Source organism: Euphorbia lathyris, chromosome 2, assembly GCF_963576675.1.
Source record: "Euphorbia lathyris chromosome 2, ddEupLath1.1, whole genome shotgun sequence".
NCBI classification, from domain to species: domain Eukaryota; kingdom Viridiplantae; phylum Streptophyta; class Magnoliopsida; order Malpighiales; family Euphorbiaceae; genus Euphorbia; species Euphorbia lathyris.
Window position 1 is genome coordinate 102,980,667 of NC_088911.1, and position 22,947 is coordinate 103,003,613.

Sequence of the window (22,947 nt, forward strand, 5' to 3'; positions counted from 1 at the left end):
CTGTCCTAAGAGCCGCCTCAAGTCCAGTAACAATTTTATCAAGTTGGTTTCAATATATTTTCTTCCCAAATTCTTGTAGTTTTTTCTATATGTAATTATTAATTACTAATTAATTATACTTGTGGGTATTATTCAATATGCATGAAACTACAATATATCATTTATAAAAAAGCAGGACACATTTGTAAATAGTAGTCCATTGAGTTCCCTATATAAGGATGGAGGAAGCACTAACTAACCAATAATATTTCCAAAGTGCAAACAATTTCATTTATCCCAATTCCAAATATGGAGCAACAAGAGCATCCAATTCTCCATTCCTTAACCCAACTTACAACATATCAATTTCTTAAAAAAATAACCCAATTTTTACTCTCTCTTTCTGCCTTCTCTTTAATCTTATCTTCTCTTCCTTTTCTCCATTCCTTGAGCTTTTCCACTATTCCTTTCCAACTTTTCACTCATACTCTAGATAAGAACTGCATCTTCCTCCTCTGTAACGGTCTCCTTGTTTTCGTTGCTAAATTTTCCGGCTCAATTACCCCTTCTTCTTCTTCACCAAATAGTAATTCTAGCAGCATTGATGAATCTGTGAAGCAATATAATTATAATTACTATGATGCCCCTCTGCCTAATTCAGTTTTGGAGGAGAAAGAGATGGAGCTTCACCATAAGAATAAAGAAGAAGAAGCAGATGAAGAAACTCATGTTAATGTAGATGAAATTGAAGAAATTGAAAATGGATTGTCGGTGATTAGGGAAGAAGAGAAATTAGAAAATGGTGAAGTTTTTCTCCAAGAAGAAACGACACCGTTTGATGAAAGCATTGCAGTTCCTGACCATGATGATCAAGAAGAGGAAGAGGAAGGTGATTATGATTATGATGATGATGAAGAAAATGGGATGCTGAGCACTGAGGAATTGAACAAGAAATTTGATGAATTTATCAGGAAGATGAAGGAAGAATTAAGGATTGAAGCTCAACAACAATTAGTACTGGTTAATTAGTTAATTAATTTAATTAATATGCATAGTAATACAGTTCAAAGTAATATTAACAAATAAAGGCTAGATCAAGCATGTAAATTAGTTTTTATATTTTCATTTTCTGTCATCAATTTAAGTTCTGACATATTTTATGTTGGGTAGTTTAATTTCTTATCAATCTTGTCAAATGAAGATATTATAAAATTATGGTATCTCTTTTCAACCTCACCAACAAAATAATAAAAAAATTAGCATCAAAATATATTGGGTAAACAATTACAAGATGATCTGTTTTTACTTAACTATTACTAGCTCTATCATATATATATTTATACTTTTAATAATTTTTAAAATATATTTTTGAAATATGCTACTAAATTCAAATTATATAATTATATAAAAACTAGTAATTAATTTAATATTAAAGAAATTATGATTATGTCAAAAAAATATAAAATTAGAAAAATAAATGTCTTATTATTAATACAGAGTAATGATAAATTTTTATTTCTAAATTTTATTTAGTCTACTTTCACAATTGACTAATATAAAAATTGGAAAGTTGACAAAAGTAAAAATGGAGGAGTTTGTAATTATTTTTGAAAATATAGAGCTGATTAGTGTAAAATCACATTAATCCTATAATTATTTATCCAAATATATTAGAGAAATCTACAAATTGTAATTCAATTAGCAACATAAGTTAAGTTTATATGAAGCGATTTCAGATTTGATTAAGATTATTTCAATGGTGTTTGGTTCTGATTTGTCTTTTCACTTCAAAAGAGAGAATTTTAGATGTTTGGTTAGTAATTCATGTTTACTTTTTACAAAAGCATTGAAATTCTGTATCTTGGGAAATCAACTTTTTCCAACAGCAAACAACAAAAATAAGTAAAATAAACGGACTGAAAATATGTATGTTTTCACCAAAATAAATAAATAAATATATATATATATAGCATATGAAAAGAGACCAGGACAGCCTTATAGATAAAGGCATGCATGGGTGTTATAATTTTCTGAAATTTCGGAATTTCAATTTAATTGATTTATTAATTTGTTAAATTTATAAAATTGAAATTGTAAGCCACATATAATATAAGTGATGCTTAGGAATTAATTTAGAGTGTTATGATTATGTCAGACATGAAGGACCTAATGAAAATGACAGTGTAGCGTTAATTTTTAACGGGTACTTTAAACTAGCCATTTTTAGATTTGGATTCATTAACTAATATCGTCCGGAATTGTATGATTTTTTCTATATAATTTCAACATCTACACAGCTTCTTCACAATTGCATCTTGACTTGGATTTTTTTTTTTTTAAAAAAAATGGTACAAGAACAATTGAATTAAGGTATAATTTTAAAAATAACACAAATGTTTTCAATGATTTGCAGATAAGTTTCTCTTTTTTTTTTTTTTTGTATAAAAAGAACTGAGGTTTTTGTCCGTTTGCATAATAAAAAACTTTACATTAATATCGCCAATTCAACGGTTGATAACTTAAAAATAAATTTAAAAAATAAATTTATTTATAATATATTTATCATCAAATTATGTTTTTTATTTTCTAAAATCTATCATTTTTTAAGTTTTTTTTCTCTAAACTAAACAACACCGGAATAACTTTTAAATTAAAAGAATATCACCGGTTCTTATTACTTTAAGATTATCAATGATGAAATTTATATTATAAATCTAAAAATCATTGTTTTTTTTTTTTTTACAAATGGGTAAGGACTTCAGTTGTTTTTTTTTATAACAAGAAAACCATAAATATCCATCTGCAAATCAACGAAAGTATATAAACACATTATCCCTTGAATTAATCATGGGTTTCATGATTTCTTCACAATTAAGTTGTGTATAACAAATAATAAAAAGTCTGAATCCGAATTATCATAATTTTTTTTTATTAAGTATAAAGAAATGAATAACTTAATTAGAAGAATTTTCTTCAAACAAATAATGGTTAAAATATCAAAAATTGCAACCATATATACACAATTTGTGGGAGACAAAAACAACAAAGGTGTGACTCAGTACATACTTTATAAGTAATTTCAATTTTGGGAACATCAGAACTAAATAAAGTTAAAAATGACACCGTTTTTAGGAAAATAGAATAAAAAATTACTGATCCTGCAAATTGACACATGTCCTCAATCATTTGAGATAGAATCTCCAATACCCAATGATTCCTCTGCGTGTGTTTTTTTCTTTTGCTATATTTCGGATTAAAAACCAAAATAATCTTTTCTTTTTATAAAGTTCATCCAATTTTTTTGGGTTCGTTTGCATCTAAAGGTCCAATTAAAAATTTATATACTTATGTTGGAATTCAAATTCGAAATTCATCTTAAACGACCTAAAAATCTTAACCATTTAAATCAACTTTAATTGATAATCAAAATAATCTTTTTTTTATTAAACTGTACTCAAATTTAATTGTAGATGCTATGTTTTTTTTTTGGACAAAGTAACTATTACTTTGTTTGTTTTTTATCATCGGATGATGATAAAAATAAGGGTAAATTCCAAAAAAAACCCTTATGGTTTGATGTTGTTCCAAAAAAACCCTTGTGTTTGTTATTACAAAAAAAGAACTGTGGTTTGCGCCGTTACCCGAAAAACGGAAATTGGTTTAACACCGTTAAAGTGCTGACGTGGCACAGGGGCAAAACGGGAAAATCGAATTTTTTTTTTTTTTTTTTTATTTTTTTCCCTCTTCTCTCTCCTCCTTCTTCCTTCTCCCTCCTCCTCCTCCTCCTCCTCCTCCTCCTCCTCCTCTTTCTTCTTCTTCTTCTTCTTCTCCCCTCCTCCATTCTTCTTCTTCTTCATCCATCTTCTTCTTTCTTTTTTTTTAAAGTTTCGGAAATTTCCAGATTTCTTCGGAAATCTAGAAATTTCCAGAAATCTGGAAATTTTCCAGATTTCCGTCGGAAATCTGGAAAATTCAGCAAAATATGCATATTAATTTAAGTTAATTTCCCAGTATGTATATTTGACATATTTATTGAGTTTCATATATATGAAAAAGAAATTTAATTATTTAAACTCATTAAGGTTGGTAACTTTGATAGGTGAAATTTGGAATCCTCAGCAAAATGGCTGCAAATTTGGCATTTTACATCGATGAATCCACTGCTGAAAAATACTCAGAATTCTTGGCAGATTTGCGAGTAATTTTGACAGTACGATATTACACGTTTGGAAATTTCAAGGTACTACTTCTGGGCAATGAATTCGATGTTCAAGGAAAACATTATTGCATCGTTGATCTATTCCAACAACGAAAACTAGGTTCAATTCCTGTGACTCTAGCATTAGATGCTCTCACTTTGAATCTTGTGGCTTTTAAAAATGAAACCAAATCCTATTTCTTTGCTAATACTGAGAAATTGACGGACGAAGTTTTCCAAGGTACAGAGCAAGTCGTAATGAACTTCTATAATACTTATCAATCTTTAAGCAGTGAAGATGCTGTGAACTTGGGAAAAGCAGTGGAGATCCAGTCGTAATGGTACAGTCAGAAATCTGGAAAATTTTCAGATTTCTGGAAATTTCCAGATTTCCGAAGAAATCTGGAAATTTCCAAAACTTCAAAAAAAAGAAAAAAAAAGGAAGAAGAAGAGGGATGAAGAAGAAGAAGAATGGAAGAAGGAAGAAGAAGGAAGAAGAAGAAGAAGAAGGAAGAGGAGAGAAGAAGAAGAAGAAGAAGAAGAAGAAGAAGAAGAAGAAGAAGAAGAAGGAGGAGGAGGAGGAGGAGGAGGAGGAGAGAGAAGAGGGGAAAAAATAAAAAAAATAAAAAAAATCGATTTTCCCGTTTTACCCCTGTGCCACGTCAGCACTTTAACGGTGTTAAGCCAATTTCCGTTTTTCGGGTAACGGCGCAAACCACAGTCCTTTTTTTTTTTGTAATAACAAACCACAAGGGTTTTTTTGGAACAACATCAAACCACAAGGGTTTTTTTTGAAATTTACCCTAAAAATAAAGAAAGTACAAAAACAAAGTAACCATAAAAGACATCTTACCTCTACTAAAATATATTAATAATAACATTTCTTTCGTATTTTGAAATATTAAATTAATAAATTTAATATTCTTTCAAAAAAAAATTTAATATATATATATATATATATATAGGATAAATTTCAAATAAAACCCTGTATTTTTACTAATTTTCAGATAAAGGACTGTGATTTTTTTTTTCAAAGTAAGGGCTGAGGTTTTCAACTTTAGCAAAATAATGACTTTTTCGATTGATACTATTAAAATCACCATTGACGACTTCAAAAATGACATATTTTAAGAACTACTAATATTCTAAGCAACTTTAATTCTGCAACTTTTTTTTTATTTTGAGATTATTTAGATGATGTTTGGTAAAGAGACAGAAAGTTCCAAAAAAGATGATTTTCGAAAATAAAAAATGTAGTTCCATAGCAAATATGATATTGAACAACTTTAATTCTTAAAAAAATTCATTTTCGGATCGTTAAAGATGGTTTTAATAGCATTAATTCAAAAGGTCATTGTTTTATTAAAAGTGTGAAACCTCAATTATCGTTTTGACAAAAAGTAAACCACAGTCCTTTATCTGAAAATTAGTGAAACCACATGAATTTTATTTGAAATTTACCCATATTTTTATTTCAAAAAAAAGATGTATACTTTTAAACTAAATAGTCATTATTGTTATATATTTTATAATTCTAACTTAAATTATATAATTGATGTAGATTGAAATCGACTGAAGGTTTTAATCGTAAACCAACAAAGAATACAAACTTCTCTAGCTAAACTAGAAGGTTGAGTAAACCCAAGGATTGATAATCCAAGCTCCAATTGAGGCTTTTAGTTTTAATTCAAAAAACGTTCAGGAACATTACAAAGAGGAGGGTTTAAATACTCTCCAAAATAACAAGGATAAAGACCAAAAACCCATGAATAGGGTTTTGGGTAAAGTAAGTGCCTAAGGGTAGGATGGGAAAGGAAAGAGTCCATGGTAGTTTAATAAATAAGGGTTGGTGGTAAAACAGTAAATAAACACCAATAGTATTGGTCCCCTCTTGGTAAGAACTTGGAGGAGAAGTATTCTCTCAGCAGTCCACGCCCCGCGTGGGTCTTGGTATGCTCCGCGTAACGCGGCTCCTGATCCGGGAGAATCTTCGTGGAGGACTTTACGCGTGGCGTTCCTGGAGTCACGCCCCGCGTACTGGAGCTTCTGCTTTTGGTGATCAGGGGTGGTGAACTTCACACGGAGCGTCTTCGAGACTACGCCCCGCGTGCTTGCCCTCCTGGGTTGGTTTCTCCTCCGACGCCGAATCCACTCCCCGCGCTCCTAGGCGGACGCCCCGCGTTCCTGAGCTTCTGGGCAAATCTTCGAGAATTGGTTCCTTCACGCCCCGCGCCTTGGCGAGTAAGCCCCGCGTGCTGGGCTGGTTTTCCCGGTTTTCACTATTCTCGTCTCTTGGCTCCGGGCTCGGGCTTAGTGAAAGGATGCCCTCATCATTCTCCCCTTCTTCGAAAGAGTCAGACTCTGCCCCCGATGCCTTGGTTGGCAACGTTCCCTCCGGCTTCCACAAGCTAAGATCCTGCACGTTAAAAGAAGAAGACACTTTCCTCATTAAGTACAAATATTTAAGATACATAGCATATTTTCAATATCTTTCAAAATTTTTTTTTTATTTCTAATCTAAACATTATTGATAAACTAAAGATGAATATAAAAATTAAACTAAAATGAAATATAAAAATTAGAATATGAAATATTAAAACTAAAAATGTGATAATCCTTAAGAATTCTCAAGGAGAATCAAAATTATGGACAGAGTCAATTACCTAGACCGGTTCTAAATAATGGTTCTGTTTACTTACCTGGGAATAATTTCAAGCAGGAATAAAAGAAAGTAGAAATGTACCCCCAACTTGAAATTATATATATATATATATATATATATATATATATATATATATATATATATATATATATATATATATATATATATATATTTTCCTTTTTTTTGCATTTTTTTAAGCGCTTTCTTTTTTAGCGTTTTCACAATTTAAGGACTAATGATTTCGGTAGAATGCCCGAACTTCTGGTTCTGGCCACGAACAAAAACTACGCACATTAACTGAAACTTTCAAAACTATATTAAAAGTATACAATTCCTTCCTGACAGATAAGATAATTTCATCGACCGTATTCCTCATTTCCGTTTTTTTATGTATCTGTCTGAGAAGAGTTGATCGGCCAATTCTTAGAGAGATAAATGTAAGTGTTTAAGGATGTGATATGAATAAAGAAAAAGAAATTATTTGGTTTTAATGTAGGGTTTGTATAAATTTGTTCACAAAGAGAAATGATGTTTTTGGTGAAGGGTTAAGTGTATAGAAAAGATGTAAAGGTGTTTGGGAAAAAGGTAAATTTTTCTGGAAAAATTATATCTGTCACGTCTGACATCTTGTTTCAAAAATTTCTTTCCCTTCTGATGTATCTGCTAGCCAAATTTCTTTTCTGTAGACTCCTTCTGTGAATTTATATTGATGATCAAATCTCCAGTCTATCTTTGAAAAAACTTGAATTTTTTTTATCTGCAAACATCTAATTGCAAACGTTAAATAACAATGAGGATTTAGTCCTAGTGACCATCCTCAATAAATAAAATACTATATAAAAATAAATAAATAAATACATATATTATAAACCAAGGTTCGGAATAAAACACGAAAAATATAAATTTTTGTTAAAAATTTGGCGTTCCCCGGCAACGGCGCCAAAAACTTGTTGAGCGATTTCCGCAAGTGCACGGTATACGCTTGTAGTAATAAAAGATATCGAACCCACAGTGAACGCTTTTAAACTAAAACTTTATTTAATTCAGTTTTAATCACGTGTTTAGGTTTAACAAAAGAAATTCGTTTAATTGATGGAATTGGTTTGGGTAAATTAGGATTAGACAGAAATATTATATTGAGTTTAGAGAACAATTCCGTCTTGAGATTTTGATTACAAGACAGATACTTCCGTAATTAGAATAAATAGAAGGTATAAAACTTATTTTCATAAAGCAAAGAAAACAACTTTAACTTTGGAAAGATTATGGACATGTAACAATATAGGAATTTATTCAATTAAATGGCTTTGAACCGTAGAAATCTCTCTGGATCGGAGCAGATTGCTACCTTAATCAAACTAGTATTTTATGTCTGATAAGCCGTGATCAGCGATCATATCATCCATAAAAACTAAATCTGTCAAGTGTTCAACAAAGTTCTTATATGAATAAGATGGAATAGAACATTTTAATAAAAACACCAATTTATCATTTTGAAAATCATTTTGTCAGAACAATATCAAAATAACAACAGTAAGAATGTATTGAATAAATAAGTATATCATTAATGAAATGTGAATTTTCACAAGTTAACAGAGAATAGAAACTTGGATAGCATTGCAATGAAAACTTTGAGATCCGGGTTGTCAATCCTTCCCTCATCCTCCATAGGTTTGTCAGACCCCATACGCTTCAGCCGTCAATTCTTCTCGCTGAATCTTCGGAATAGAGACTGGTCAGTCCACTACCAGAATGAAAACTCGTCTCTGATCAACCTTTGAAACTAAACTAATACTGTGTTTATAACTAATCTAATAACAACTTGTGTATAGCAAGTTTGTTTACACAGAAATGAAATCTAACTTTCTGATTCTTTTCTGAATCAAAAACTCAACATAATAACTTTCTTCTCTAATTTCTCTAACTTTTCCAACCTCTTAATTTCTGAAATGGATCACTTATTTATAGTCGTTGAAAGGTTGTAAATGATGGGTCGTGTCCGTTGGTGAAGGGTCGCTTTTATCCAAACGAACAGACGCGTTTCTCGGATTAAAACATGTGATTTATGTGCAGAATACTTCACTGTCTCATATGAGATTCTGAGAATCTCAGTCGCGACAGGGGGTGCAGGAAAAGGCTGAAAACTTCGACTTTGGTGTTTGAGATTAAGAAAGTCGCGACTGAGATTTTGAGAATCTCAGTCGCGACAGGGGCTTTTCTCCCCGTCTCTCGACTTCTTCTTGTCCTCCTTGAGCGTTCTTCTGACGGATACGTATTCTTGGTACGTTTTTTAGGTTTTTACTCCATTTTAGCTCATTTTTAGCTCCGTTTTCGCTCCTATTTGGATTTAACCAAATAATTAAGTACCTTGCATCAAAGAAGTAAATAAAGACGTAAAAGTATTCCAAATGAATATAATTAACACGATTTCAATGTAAATTTAATGTATTTATGTATGATATTTTAGGTATATTTTGGGCTTAACAAACTCCCACACTTAAGCTTTTGCTAGTCCCGAGCAAAATTTCACTGAATTTATTCTTTAATCAATCTCTTTATAAATAGAACATATATCCATAAATTCCTCTTTAAATTAGTTAAACCGAAAGATAAACTTTTCATGGTAAATTTATACGCAAAGTATCAAACTAGCTAGTATAAAAGAGATATATTACTCGTTTTGTATCTCAATTTTTATATTGAAGTATTCGGGACGGTGTAAGCACGCATGTTTCCGAATCTTTCGTCTCAAGGCATTTCAAAGCACAAAATTTCCTTTCCCAAACCTAAACTATTACAAATATAGATTTATTAAGGACTTAGGTTTAATATATTTGCTTAGTCACGCCCGTGATAAGGGTGGTCTCGTCTGTGACTTTATATGAATTAATTTTCTTTTGTGTTCGTTTAAGAGGTACCGACCATGCCATGGGTGGACGCAATCGTTACTTAAAACTTTAAATACGTTTAATTTTGCTTTAATTTCCAACGTTCCTTTCATACCTCGACTGTGATAAGGGTGGTCGCAATCGTGGCCAAAAGTAAACGGTACTTAATGTTCTTCCCTTTCATACCAAGATTGTGATAAGGTTGGTCTCAATCGTGGCCAAAAGTTAAGAATACGAGTTATAAAATAAAAATTATAAATTGGAAAAAGAAAAATAGCACATTCATCATATATTGACTTGAAATTCAACATGTATTATGGCTAAAGTTTCCTTAAAAACTTCAATTGGTTTTTAATGTAAGACGAAAAATCATACCGAGCTAAAAAGCTAAAGTTGTTAGTTTGATTTATGCCTATAAACCTAATTGAAAATTGAAAATAAGATTTATATTTATCATGAATTCATAATATAAAATAGAGATTTGAAACTAAAGAAATTTTACTTATATACATTTACTCGAGACGTTTTTGATAAAATCGTATCGGAGATTTGTAAAAATATTTGTAAAAGTATTGCCCGTATAGAAATATCATTTCTAACAATAATGATAACCTTAAAATATGCTTAACATTATTTTGAAAGTTAAAGTGTTTGAAACATATGAAATATATACTTGACAAAAATATATGTTTATGAAAAATAGCTATTATTTTTTTAAAAAAAATGTTGCACTTCATATTAAAATGTTGCATTAGTTTTTGAAAAATGTTGCATTTTGTAGTTTACTTAAAATTTGAATAACAACATGCATTTATACTTAAATAAATAGCATTCATTCTCATTCGTTGCATTCATTCGTACGTAGAATTTGATGAAATATCTCCTCCCACACTTAATTTGGACCATGTCCTCAACAACAACAACAACAACAACAACAACAAAGCCTTAGTCCCGAAATGATTCGGGGTCGGCTAACATGAACCATCATATAAAACCGTGAAAATCAAGTCGTGTCAGCGACACAGATTCGCTCCCTCCACTCCGTCCTATCCACTACCATATTTTCCTCAATTCCCAATAAACTCATATCACTCTCGATCACCCTCCTCCAAGTTTGCTTAGGTCTTCCCCTACCCCTCACCACTACATCCCTTTGCCACTCTTCGGTTCTCCTAACCGGCGCATCAAGCGCTCTACGTCTCACATGGCCAAACCACCTTAGTCGGTTTTCTCTCATTTTATTCTCAATAGATGTAACCCCTACTTTTGTCCTAATTATTTCATTACACACCCGGTCCTTTCTCGTGTGACCACACATCCATCTCAACATACGCATCTCCGCCACCGACATCTTATGGATGTGGCAGTGTTTCACTGCCCAACACTCCGTACCATATAACAATGCTGGTCTAATTGCCGTCCGGTAGAATTTTCCCTTCAATCTATTAGGCATGCCGGGATCACAAAGGAAACCCGTAGCACTCTTCCACTTCGACCAACCAGCTTTAATCCTATGGGCAACATCTCCATCTACTTCTCCATCCGTTTGGATAATAGATCCTAAATACCGGAAGCAATCCGAGGCCTGAACAACTCTCCCATCTAGGGTGATTGTCCCTGCCTCCCTACTCCTACGGCCGCTAAACTTACACTCCAAATATTCTGTCTTACTTCGACTCAACTTAAAGCCTCTAGATTCTAGAGTTTGCCTCCATAGTTCCAACTTCATCTCCACTCCTTCTTTCGTCTCATCAACCAACACAATATCATCTGCAAACAGCATGCACCATGGTATACCATCTTGAAGTGAACTTGTTAGTTCATCCATAACGATGGCAAAAAGAAATGGGCTTAGTGTGGAACCTTGATGCACTCCAATCGTAATAGGAAACTCTTCAGTTTTCCCAACACTAGTACGTACACTCGTGCATACTCCCTCATACATGTCCTTTATGATGTCAATATATTTCCGCGAAATGCCTTTCCTTATCAAGGCCCACCAAAGTACTTCCCTTGGTACCTTATCATATGCTTTCTCCAAGTCAATGAAAACCATATGCAAGTCTTTCTTCTTATTTCGATAGTGCTCCATTAATTGTCTCATTAGATGGATGGCTTCCATAGTTGATCTTCCCGGCATAAAGCCAAACTGGTTTTCCGAGATCTTCACCGTCCTCCTTAGCCTTTGTTCAATCACTCGCTCCCAAAGTTTCATAGTGTGACTCATTAATTTGATTCCCCGATAGTTGGCACAATCTTGGACATCGCCTTTGTTCTTATACAAAGGGATTAAGGTACTTTTCCTCCATTCTGATGGCATCTTATTGTTTCTCCAAATTTTGTTGAAGAACGTCGTCAACCATTCGATTCCTCTTTCTCCCAAACATCTCCAAATCTCAATAGGGATGCCATCAGGTCCTACTGCTTTCTTCAACTTCATCTTACTTAATGCCATTTTGACTTCACCCTTTTGAATTCTCCGCAGGCATTCATGATTTATCATATCGTGATGGATACTTATATCTCCAACATCTTGTTGGCGATCTCCATTAAATAAGTCATCAAAATAGGACCTCCATCATTCCTTGATATCCTTATCTCCAACTAGGACTTTCTGGTCCACATCCTTCACACATTTAACTTTTCCGAGATCTCGCGTCTTCCTATCTCTCATCCGAGCAATTCTATATATGTCTCTTTCCCCTTCTTTCGTATCCAATCTTGTATACAGATCCCGATTCACCTTTGCTCTAGCATCTCGTATGACCTTCTTTACTTCCCTTTTAGCCTCTTTGTATTTTTCGTAGTTCTCGTCACTCCTACATTTCCCCAATAGTTTATAGGATTCTCTCTTACTCTTTACTGCTTGTCGTACTTCTTCTGTCCACCAAGATGTGTCCTTACCCGGTGGCATGCTACCTTTAGATTCCCCTAGAACTTCCTTCGCTACTTCCCTTATACTATGCTCCATCTTATTCCATATCGAATCTATATCTGAATCCATATTGCAAGTCCAAATATCTTTTTTGGTCATCTCATCCACAAATTTTTGTTGATTCTCCCCTTGCAATTTCCACCACTTAATCTTAGTCTCTACTTGAGGTGTTTGTTTTCTTATACATTTCCTACTTCGAAAATCTAGCACCACTACTCTATGTTGGGTTGTCGTACTCTCACCAGGGATCACCTTACAATCAATATAACTCTTTCTCCAAGCACTCCTTACTAAGAAGAAGTCAATTTGGCTCGCATTACCGCCACTCCGATAAGTCACTAAGTGGGATGTTCTCTTCATAAACCATGTGTTCATGATACTCAAGTCATAGGCTGATGCGAATTCCAAAATATCATTTCCTGCTTCATTCTTATCTCCAAAACCATACCCTCCATGAACACTCTCAAACCCATCTCGCCTAGAACCCACGTGTCCATTGAGATCACCCCCTAGTACCATTTTTTCATCCCTAGGAACCTGTTGCACCACTTCCTCTAAGTCATCCCAAAAAGCTTGTCTTATAGACACATCTAATCCTATTTGTGGCGCATATGCACTAATGACATTCACAACCTCATCCCCTATCACTAGCTTAACACTCATAATTCTATCGCTCTTCCTAGACACCGCTACTACCTCATCAATATACTCCCTATCAATAAGAATACCTACTCCATTTCTACCCTTATCCTTTCCTGAGTACCAAAGCTTATAACCCCAAGGAGCTATCTCTCTAGCCTTGGCTCCAACCCACTTGGTTTCTTGTAGGCATAATATATTTATTCTCCTCCTCTTCATAACATCTACAATTTCAGCTAATCTTCCTGTCAAAGAACCTATGTTCCATGTCCCAAAGCGTAACCTACTACCCTTACCCTACCATTACCGTGGACTAGCTTATTTACCCGCAACCCTTGCATATTTGACACCACCCCCGGGTCCTGGGGTGGCGCGCCGCTTCGGGGCGACGACCTAGCAACCCTTGCACATTTATCACTACACCCGGGTCTAGGAAGTGCAGCGCGTCGCTGAGTAGGGAACGCCCCAACGGTATTTATATTATGGTTCATGTCATAAGATGTGGCTAAGTTTTACGCTGGCCGCCACAAACCTACCGCAACCCTCCTCCTTTGTCCGGGCTTGGGACCGGCTGTAAAGGCCACCAAGTGACCCTCACAGGCGGAGTTGGACCATGTCCTCATTGGTGCAAAAATTGATAAAACACGAAAAATAGTACGAAATTAAATCATACGAATTAGAAATAAAAAGGTGGTACGATAACATTCAAACATGATAATAAAGATAATTGTACCAAACATAAATAAAATTATTGTACCAAACTTGACAAGACATAATAATAATAACGAAAATGAGTTAAAGATGGAAAGGATAAAACCTATCAAGCTGAATGGTGGAGAAGGCGTAGTCTCAACTCCTTGGCGTCGGAAGAAAGATAGCAACCGGCGACGAGTAGATTTGTGCTCACGTCTCAATGTAGTGATATTGGCATCCACCGTATTCATCCTCGAACTCATTTCGGTATTGTTGGCAACGACTTCATCTAACCGTAAATTCATATGATGGTTATGCTCGTTCATTTATTGCAAAACACGTTGCCATCCAACTTGTTCCTCAACATTCGGTTCTACATTTGCTTGCTCGTTGGCATTAACATCAACATGCTCCTCCTCCTCTTCTTCATCAAATTCCTCATTATCTTCTTCATCGTCATCTTGGGCACCTAAACCTTGAGAACTTGAAGCTTCACTACCCATGGTAGCAAAAACACGTCTTGTACGAGCTTCATAAGAGATAAAGGCGGGCGGTCCCATTTTCTTCAATAAATTGGCCCTTTGAAGTGCCGTGAGATCCAATGAAGGCAAACCAACATGAGGCATATTTTGATAATCTGCTAATTCACCCCGAGCACCCAAAACAATGCCGATAATTAAATTACCTATTGGCACTTGCTTATTGCAGGACTTGGAAGCTCGAACTAAATTAGTAATATCATCTCAATACTATCAACGGTCAAATCCTTAAATATACTATCCAACACAAACAAATCACGAACTTGCACTTTTGAACTTTCAACCCGACCAAATAAGGAAAATGATAAAAACTTGTGAAAGAAGAAGATACAATCATCCTTAAGCAATTTACTAGATGTATTCTTTGGATTAAAAACATCTAAACCGGTTAAAGATTGCCAAACCGTGTGTGAATTAAAAGGCTTTGGTTTGGAATAAAAATTCTGAGTAGGAAAACCAAACCATCGGTTCATGGCCGCATACCCAACTTCAAAACGAACTCCATTATTCCGAAAAGAGATAACCTCTTTCTTCTTGTCATAGGTTAGAGTAACCAAAAACTCAATAATATGCGATTTAAGACTAGGAAAACGCATACTAGAAAATCGTTTCCAACCAAGAACGGATAGATATTCATCAATACATTCGGTAAAAGAAAATATGTTTACCGTGTCGGTGTCAAGAAAAAGCATGTCGACGAACTCTATTTGGCTATTAGAAAAACGGCGAAATTTGCGTCCTTCGGCTTCCGTCGCAATATCGAACGGTGCTCCATATTGAACCCGTAATCTATTGACTTCAGTGGCCTTGGTTTTGTTAGCAACGGTCTTTTGTCTAGGCATTTTGTTTGTGAATTTTGGTGAATGGGATGAAGAAAATATGAAAGGATGAAATGAAGAGTAAAAGATAATGGTGGTGAATTAGGGAAGAAGAAGATGAATAGGGTAAAGATTTATGGGGAAGATGAGTGAATCTTGGTATTGGGAAGAGAAAAGATGATTGATTGGTGTAAAAAGAGGTGATTTAAATAGGTGTAAGTAATAGGTATTGATTAGGATAGATGAATAGGTAAGTATTTAGAGTAGGAATAGGAAAAGAGGCAAAATTTCGCCCTAATCCCGTGACTGGAAGTCGCAAGTCGCGACTGAGATTTTCAAAATCTCAGTCGCGACAGCAAGTACGTAGGGGGTCAGAATTTTTGCTTAAAGTGGTCCTCTTGCTGTCTCAACTGAGAATTTGGAAATTCTGGGTAACATTGGGACTGTTTTTGATGATTTTAACACTTCTAAACCAATTCCTCCTATAATTAAGTGACATTAATGCGAATATTAATCCCTGAAACTGAGATAAACAAAACTGAAACATTAAATTAAAGGAAAACCAAGGGTTGTTCCTTAAATAAAAGAAATAAACTAAGGAATTAATGCACTTTGATTTATTATTATCTAAAATATAAACAATACCGTAATATATTACATAAAAACATCTTACTCATATAAACACAAAAATATAAACACTCACATATATAAGAAAACAAAATAGAAACTCATATTATATCCCTAAGTAGATGACAAATGACGTGCATTGGCCCTATTAATCTTCGTTTGAATGAAGACTTGCCTCTCTGGTGCAGAAAGGAATGTTGGACCAGAACGAAAAACTCGTTTGACAAGCCCCTCGTTCTCCAAGAACTCGTAGTCTAGAATAGTAAACGGTTCTGTATCAGTCCAAGGGACAGAAATGGTTCCCTTAGCTCCTAAAATTATTCCACAAATGATGTTGGCGAACCCAATCTTCCGGTTCTTCGAATGGGAAGCAACAACTAACCCCTCCATAAGAATCTTTGAGGAGTTCACAGAGTTGCCTTGGAAAATGTCGCCTAACACATAGAGATCTGTATCTTTCACAACATTGCTACTGACTCGACCAAAAAGGCTGTGGCAGAGGAATTTATGTAGATACAACATGGAATTAGAATTGATGGATTTGTTGAAGGCAAGACGTGGATTGAATCGCCAAAATCCTGTTAACATCCTCCATATATCTCTAGAAGTCATATCCCTTCCAGGATGGTGTTGAGTTGTGTCTCGGGGTGGAAATCCAAACCAATTATGAAGTTCTGGATATCCAAAAGTGAAGACCTGCCCCTCACAATGAAAACCGAGACGAACACGTCTCTTATTGACGAATCGAACAGTGGAGAAAAATTCCAGAACCCAATTTCCAATAATAGGAAATTTCATAGAAACAAATTTGGTCCAACCCAAATTAGTAAGATATCGATCAATGTCTTCGCTTATCCCGAGTTCCTCGTTCAGAAACTCGTCCATATACATCATGCCAAAGAATTGAGCATATCTAAATTGCAGAAAGCGTTTCCCTTCGTCATGGTTATAAATGGGAAACCATGCACCATAACGATCAGAGATATCAACTTTCCTGCTTTAAGTAGAAGTGTGTTTTTGAACATTTTTCAAAGACTTAGTCATGTCTGTGAGAGAAAAGAAAATGAAGTCTGCAGGATTTGAGAATTTGAGAAAGAAATTCAAAAAGATAAAATGAAAATGGAAAAAGTCTGATCCTACAGGAATATATAAGACCTAATAGTGAAAGGTTGTGTCTGTTAAAAAGAAAAAGATGACAGAAATTTTAAAAAGCAGATGGCTGTAATCCCTTACAGTTATTTCAAATTGGAAAAGACAGAAAATCTCAACTGAGATTTCCAAATCCTGAAACATGGAAAATCTCAACTGAGATTTTTGCATTTTGTAATTCCTCAAGATCACTTAACACTTAATGAAATCATTTTCAAAACATGACTAGATTAAAATTTTAATGTTGACAAACTTATTTGTACACGAAATAAAAATGAAAATAAAAACAAAAATAAAAATATATAAATTAAAAAGAAAAATAAAAATTATGAACATAAGATAAGAAAAACTAAAAATTAAAAATATGAAAACTAAATAAATTAATTTTCATAGAACAAAAGATGTCTTATTGAAAATTATGCGTGTCATGGTCGAGAAATTGGAATATCGATCGCGACTCGTCTTGTCCATTGGCAAGGAATGCTTTGCATTGGTCCTCCCTAGTTCTAGAATCTCAGTTGAGAATTAAAATTCTCAGTAAGTTCAGAAATTTATAAAACTTCAAATAAAAATAAAAATCATTGTAGAGATTTGTTTAAAAATCTCTATACCATCAGAAACTTAAATTTTGTGTGATTTTAATTCAATTGAGATTTTTTTTTAAATCTAAAGACACTTTCCTCATTAAGTACAAATATTTAAGATACATAGCATATTTTCAATATCTTTCAAAAAATTTTTTATTTCTAATCTAAACATTATTGATAAACTAAAGATGAATATAAAAATTAAACTAAAATGAAATATAAAAATTAGAATATGAAATATTAAAACTAAAAATGTGATAATCTTTAAGAATTCTCAAGGAGAATCAAAATTATGGACAGAGTCAATTACCTAGACCGGTTCTAAATAATGGTTTTGTTTACTTACCTGGGAATAATTTCAAGCAGGAATAAAAGAAAGTAGAAATGTACCCCCAACTTGAAATTATATATATATATATATATATATTTTCCTTTTTTTTTTTGCATTTTTTTAAGCGCTTTTTTTTAGCGTTTTCTCAATTTAAGGATCTAATGATTTCGGTAGAATGCCCGAAATTCTGGTTCTGGCCACGAACAAAAACTACGCACTTTAACTGAAACTTTCAAAACTATATTAAAAGTATACAATTCCTTCCTGGCAGATAAGATAATTTCAACGACCGTATTCCTCATTTTCGTTTTTTTTATGTATCTGTCTGAGAAGAGTTGATCGGCCAATTCTTAGAGAGATAAATGTAAGTGTTTAAGGAAGTGATATGAATAAAGAAAAAGAAATTATTTGGTTTTAATGTAGGGTTTGTATAAATTTGTTCACAAAGAGAAATGATGTTTTTGGTGAAGGGTTAAGTGTATAGAAAAGATGTAAAGGTGTTTGGGAAAAAGGTAAATTTTTCTGGAAAAATTATATCTGTCACGTCTGACATCTTGTTTCAAAAATTTTCTTTCCCTTCTGATGTATCTGCTAGCCAAATTTCTTTTCTGTAGACTCCTTCTGTGAATTTATATTGATGATCAAATTTCCAGTCTATCTTTGAAAAAACTTGAATTTTTTTTATCTGCAAACATCTAATTGCAAACGTTAAATAACAACGAGGATTTAGTCCTAGTGACCATCCTCAATAAATAAAATACTATATAAAAATAAATAAATAAATACATATATTATAAACCAAGGTTCGGAATAAAACACGAAAAATATAAATTTTTGTTAAAAATTTGGCGTTCCCCGGCAACGGCGCCAAAAACTTGTTGAGCGATTTCCGCAAGTGCACGGTATACGCTTGTAGTAATAAAAGATATCGAACCCACAGGGAACGCTTTTTAACTAAAACTTTATTTAATTCAGTTTTAATCACGTGTTTAGGTTTAACAAAAGAAATTCGTTTAATTGATGGAATTGGTTTGGGTAAATTAGGATTAGACAGAAATATTATATTGAGTTTAGAGAACAATTCCGTCTTGAGATTTTGATTACAAGACAGATACTTCCGTAATTGGAATAAATAGAAGGTATAAAACTTATTTTCATAAAGCAAAGAAAACAACTTTAACTTTGGAAAGATTATGGACATGTAACAATATAGGAATTTATTCAATTAAATGGCTTTGAACCGTAGAAATCTCTCTGGATCGGAGCAGATTGCTACCTTAATCAAACTAGTATTTTATGTCTGATAAGCCGCGATCAGCGATCATATCATCCATAAAAACTAAATCTGTCAAGTGTTCAACAAAGTTCTTATATGAATAAGATGGAATAGAACGTTTTAATAAAAACACCAATTTATCATTTTGAAAATCATTTTGTCAGAACAATATCAAAATAACAACAGTAAGAATGTATTGAATAAATAAGTATATCATTAATGAAATGTGAATTTTCACAAGTTAACAGAGAAGTAGAAACTTGGATAGCATTGCAACGAAAACTTTGAGATCCGGGTTGTCAATCCTTCCCTCATCCTCTGTAGGTTTGTCAGACCTTGTACGCTTCCGCCGTCAATTCTTCTCGATGAATCTTCGGAATAGAGACTGGTCAGTCCACTACCAGAATGAAAACTCGTCTCTGATCAACCTTTGAAACTAAACTAATACTGTGTTTATAACTAATCTAATAACAACTTGTGTATAGCAAGTTTGTTTACACAGAAATGAAATCTAACTTTCTGATTCTTTTATGAATCAGAAACTCAACATAATAACTTTCTTCTCTAATTTCTCTAACTTTTCCAACCTCTTAATTTCTGAAATGGATCACTTATTTATAGTCGTTGAAAGGTTGTAAATGATGGGTCGTGTCCGTTGGTGAAGGGTCGCTTTTATCCAAACGAACAGACGCGTTTCTCGGATTAAAACATGTGAATTATGTGCAGAATACTTCGCTGTCTCATATGAGATTCCGAGAATCTCAGTCGCGATAGGGGGTGCAGGAAAAGGCTGAAAACTTCGACTTTGGTGTTTGAGATTTAGACAGTCACGACTGAGATTTTGAGAATCTCAGTCGCGACAGGGGCTTTTCTCCCCGTCTCTCGACTGCTTCTTGTCCTCCTTGAGCGTTTTTTTGACGGATACGTATTCTTGGTACGTTTTTTAGGCTTTTCCTCCATTTTAGCTCCTTTTTAGCTCCGTTTTCGCTCCTATTTGGATTTAACCAAATAATTAAGTACCTTGCATCAAAGAAGTAAATAAAGACGTAAAAGTATTCCAAATGAATATAATTAACACGATTTCAATGTAAATTTAATGTATATATGTATGATAGTTTAGGTATATTTTGGGCTTAACAATGCCCCTTGGAAGATTGGCACTCCTCACACCGCTCCACGATGTACGCCACATCCCTCCTTACTCTAGGCCAATAGTAACGGGAGTTAACCGCTGCAAAGGTTTTGTCTCTTCCAAAATGTCTCCCCAACACCCCTCCGTGTAACTCTCGGATCACTCTTTCCCGTATGGATGTGTTTGGAAGACACAATTGGCTGCCCCTCATGAGGAACCCATCCACTAATTGATACCCACTCTCTTCGATACCTCTCCTACATTTCTCCCATTCAAGCCCAAAGTCCGGATCCTCCTCATATTCTTCCTTGATGTGCTCAAAATTCACTAACTCCAAAGCCACTGTTTTCAAGAGGGCTATCCTACGGCTCAAAGCATCCACCACTTTGTTTTGTTGACCCGCTTTGTGAAGAAGTTGATAAGGAAACTTATCCACAAAAGCGGACCATCTAGCATGCATGGAGCTCCGGAGTTGTTTTTGATTTCCCAAGTACTTGAGGGCTTGGTGGTCGGTGTACAATATAAAATCCTTCCCGATGAGATAGTGTTCCCACGTCTTAAGAGCCCGCACTACCGCATAAAACTCCTTGTCATAGGTGGCCCATTTTTGTCTTGACTCACACAATTTCTCACTAAAATAAGCTATGGGCCTCTTCTCTTGCATTAACACACCCCCAACTCCTACTCCATTTGCATCACATTCAACCTCGAAAAGCTTATCAAAATCTGGGAATGCTAAAACCGGAACGGTACTTAGCTTTTCCTTTATCAAGGCGAAGCTGCTCTCCTGCTCATCTCCCCACTTGAACCCTCTACCCTTCTTCAAACACTCGGTCATGGGGGCCACAATAGCGCTGAAATTCTGGATGAACCGTCTGTAGAAAGTAGCCAACCCGTGAAAGCTCCTAATGTCCCCGACGGTCTTCGGAGTCGGCCACTCCCGAATTGCTCTAACTTTCTCTTCATCAACCCGGATACCGCTCCCACTGACCACATACCCGAGGAACACCAAGCTTTCCATCATAAAATCACACTTCTTAGTGTTGGCAAAAAGTTGGTTCTCCCAAAGCAAGACTAGTACGGTCCTCAAGTGTTCCACATGTTCTTCCAACGTCTTACTATGGATGAGGATGTCGTCAAATTAGACTACCACAAACTTACCAATCACCGGACGCAATACTTGGTTCATCAACCTCATGAACGTACTTGGTGCATTGGTCATCCCGAATGGCATCACTAGCCACTCATACAACCCATCACGCGTCTTAAACGCCGTATTCCATTCATCTCCCGCCTTGATTCGGATTTGGTGGTACCCACTCCTCAAATCAATCTTGGATAAGACCTTGGATCCGCTCAATTGATCAAGCATGTCATCAAGTCGGGGAATTGGAAATTTGTATCGAATAGTGATCTTGTTGATGGCCCGACTGTCCACACACATCCTCCACGACCCATCTTTCTTGGGTATCAACAAGGCCGGCACCGCACATGGGCTCATGCTCTCCCTAACATAGCCCATTCTTATCAGCTCTTCCACCTTCTCCTTCATCACTTCACTCTCTTTCGGATTCATCCGGTGTACTAGATTTCACCATCACTACATAGACCGTTTGACTTTCCTCACACTCGTTAATGAACGCCTTGTGAGTTGGGCAAACGATCAACGTAGATTTCTCCTTGCTTTTGGATTCCCCCACAAGAGGTGTAAGCACATAACGAATCCCGTCCTTCACAAACCGATAGGTGTTCTTCCTTCCGACATGGGTAGCATCCCTATTGAATTTCCACGGACGTCCCAACAGTAGTTGGCAAGCATCCATCTCTATAATGTCACAATAGACTTCATCCCGGTACTCTCCTATCTCAAGAGGTACCCTACACCTTTGAGTGACTTTCAGCTCCCCGACATTCTTGATCCAACCCACACTATACGGACTCGGATGTGCTTCGATAACCAACCCAAACCTCTTAGCCGCTGTGTCGCTAATGATGTTCTCTTGGCTACCACTATCAATAATCACATTGCACTTTACCCCTTGAACTAAACATCTAGTTTGGAACAATTGGTGTCTTTGGTCCGTCTCCACTTTATTCGAGATCAAGAGTCTCCTCACCACATGTATAGCCTGCCCCCCTTCATACTCTCCCTCGTACTCATCATCCACGGGATCACAACAAACATCCCCTTCATCATCATATTCATCATCATCGTCGTATCGCTCAACCATATTGGCACTCCTCCTGTTGGGACACTCATTTGAGCGGTGACCCGGCTCATTACATCGGAAGCATTTGAATGGAGCCGGTTTCGCATAGGGGTTGTGTCGCCTTAAAAGGCCTCACATCTCCACTAGGTGCCTTTCCCGCACTTGGCGCCTTGGAATCGCTTGAGCTTGAAATTCCTTTACCCTTTTCAATTCCCTTGGGAGCTCCTCTCCCTCCATAAGTGCTTTCAGCCCCGGCTCTCCTATAGCCTTCACGTCCCCTCAAA

At 35.1% G+C, this 22,947-nt stretch overlaps 1 protein-coding gene across 1 annotated transcript; it reads left to right on the forward strand.

Moving 5' to 3' along the window:
- The first annotated feature begins 270 nt into the window (after positions 1–270).
- LOC136220857 (uncharacterized) lies at positions 271–1,125 on the forward strand. Its single transcript, XM_066008684.1, has one exon. It carries the CDS (start codon positions 289–291, stop codon positions 1,006–1,008), a length of 720 nt encoding a protein of 239 aa, XP_065864756.1. The 5' UTR covers positions 271–288; the 3' UTR covers positions 1,009–1,125.
- The last annotated feature ends 21,822 nt before the right edge of the window (positions 1,126–22,947 follow it).

Excerpts from the sequence above, each read along its gene's own strand:
- LOC136220857 (XM_066008684.1), top strand. The coding sequence starts at position 289 with ATGGAGCAACAAGAGCATCCAATTCTCCATTCCTTAACCCAACTTACA.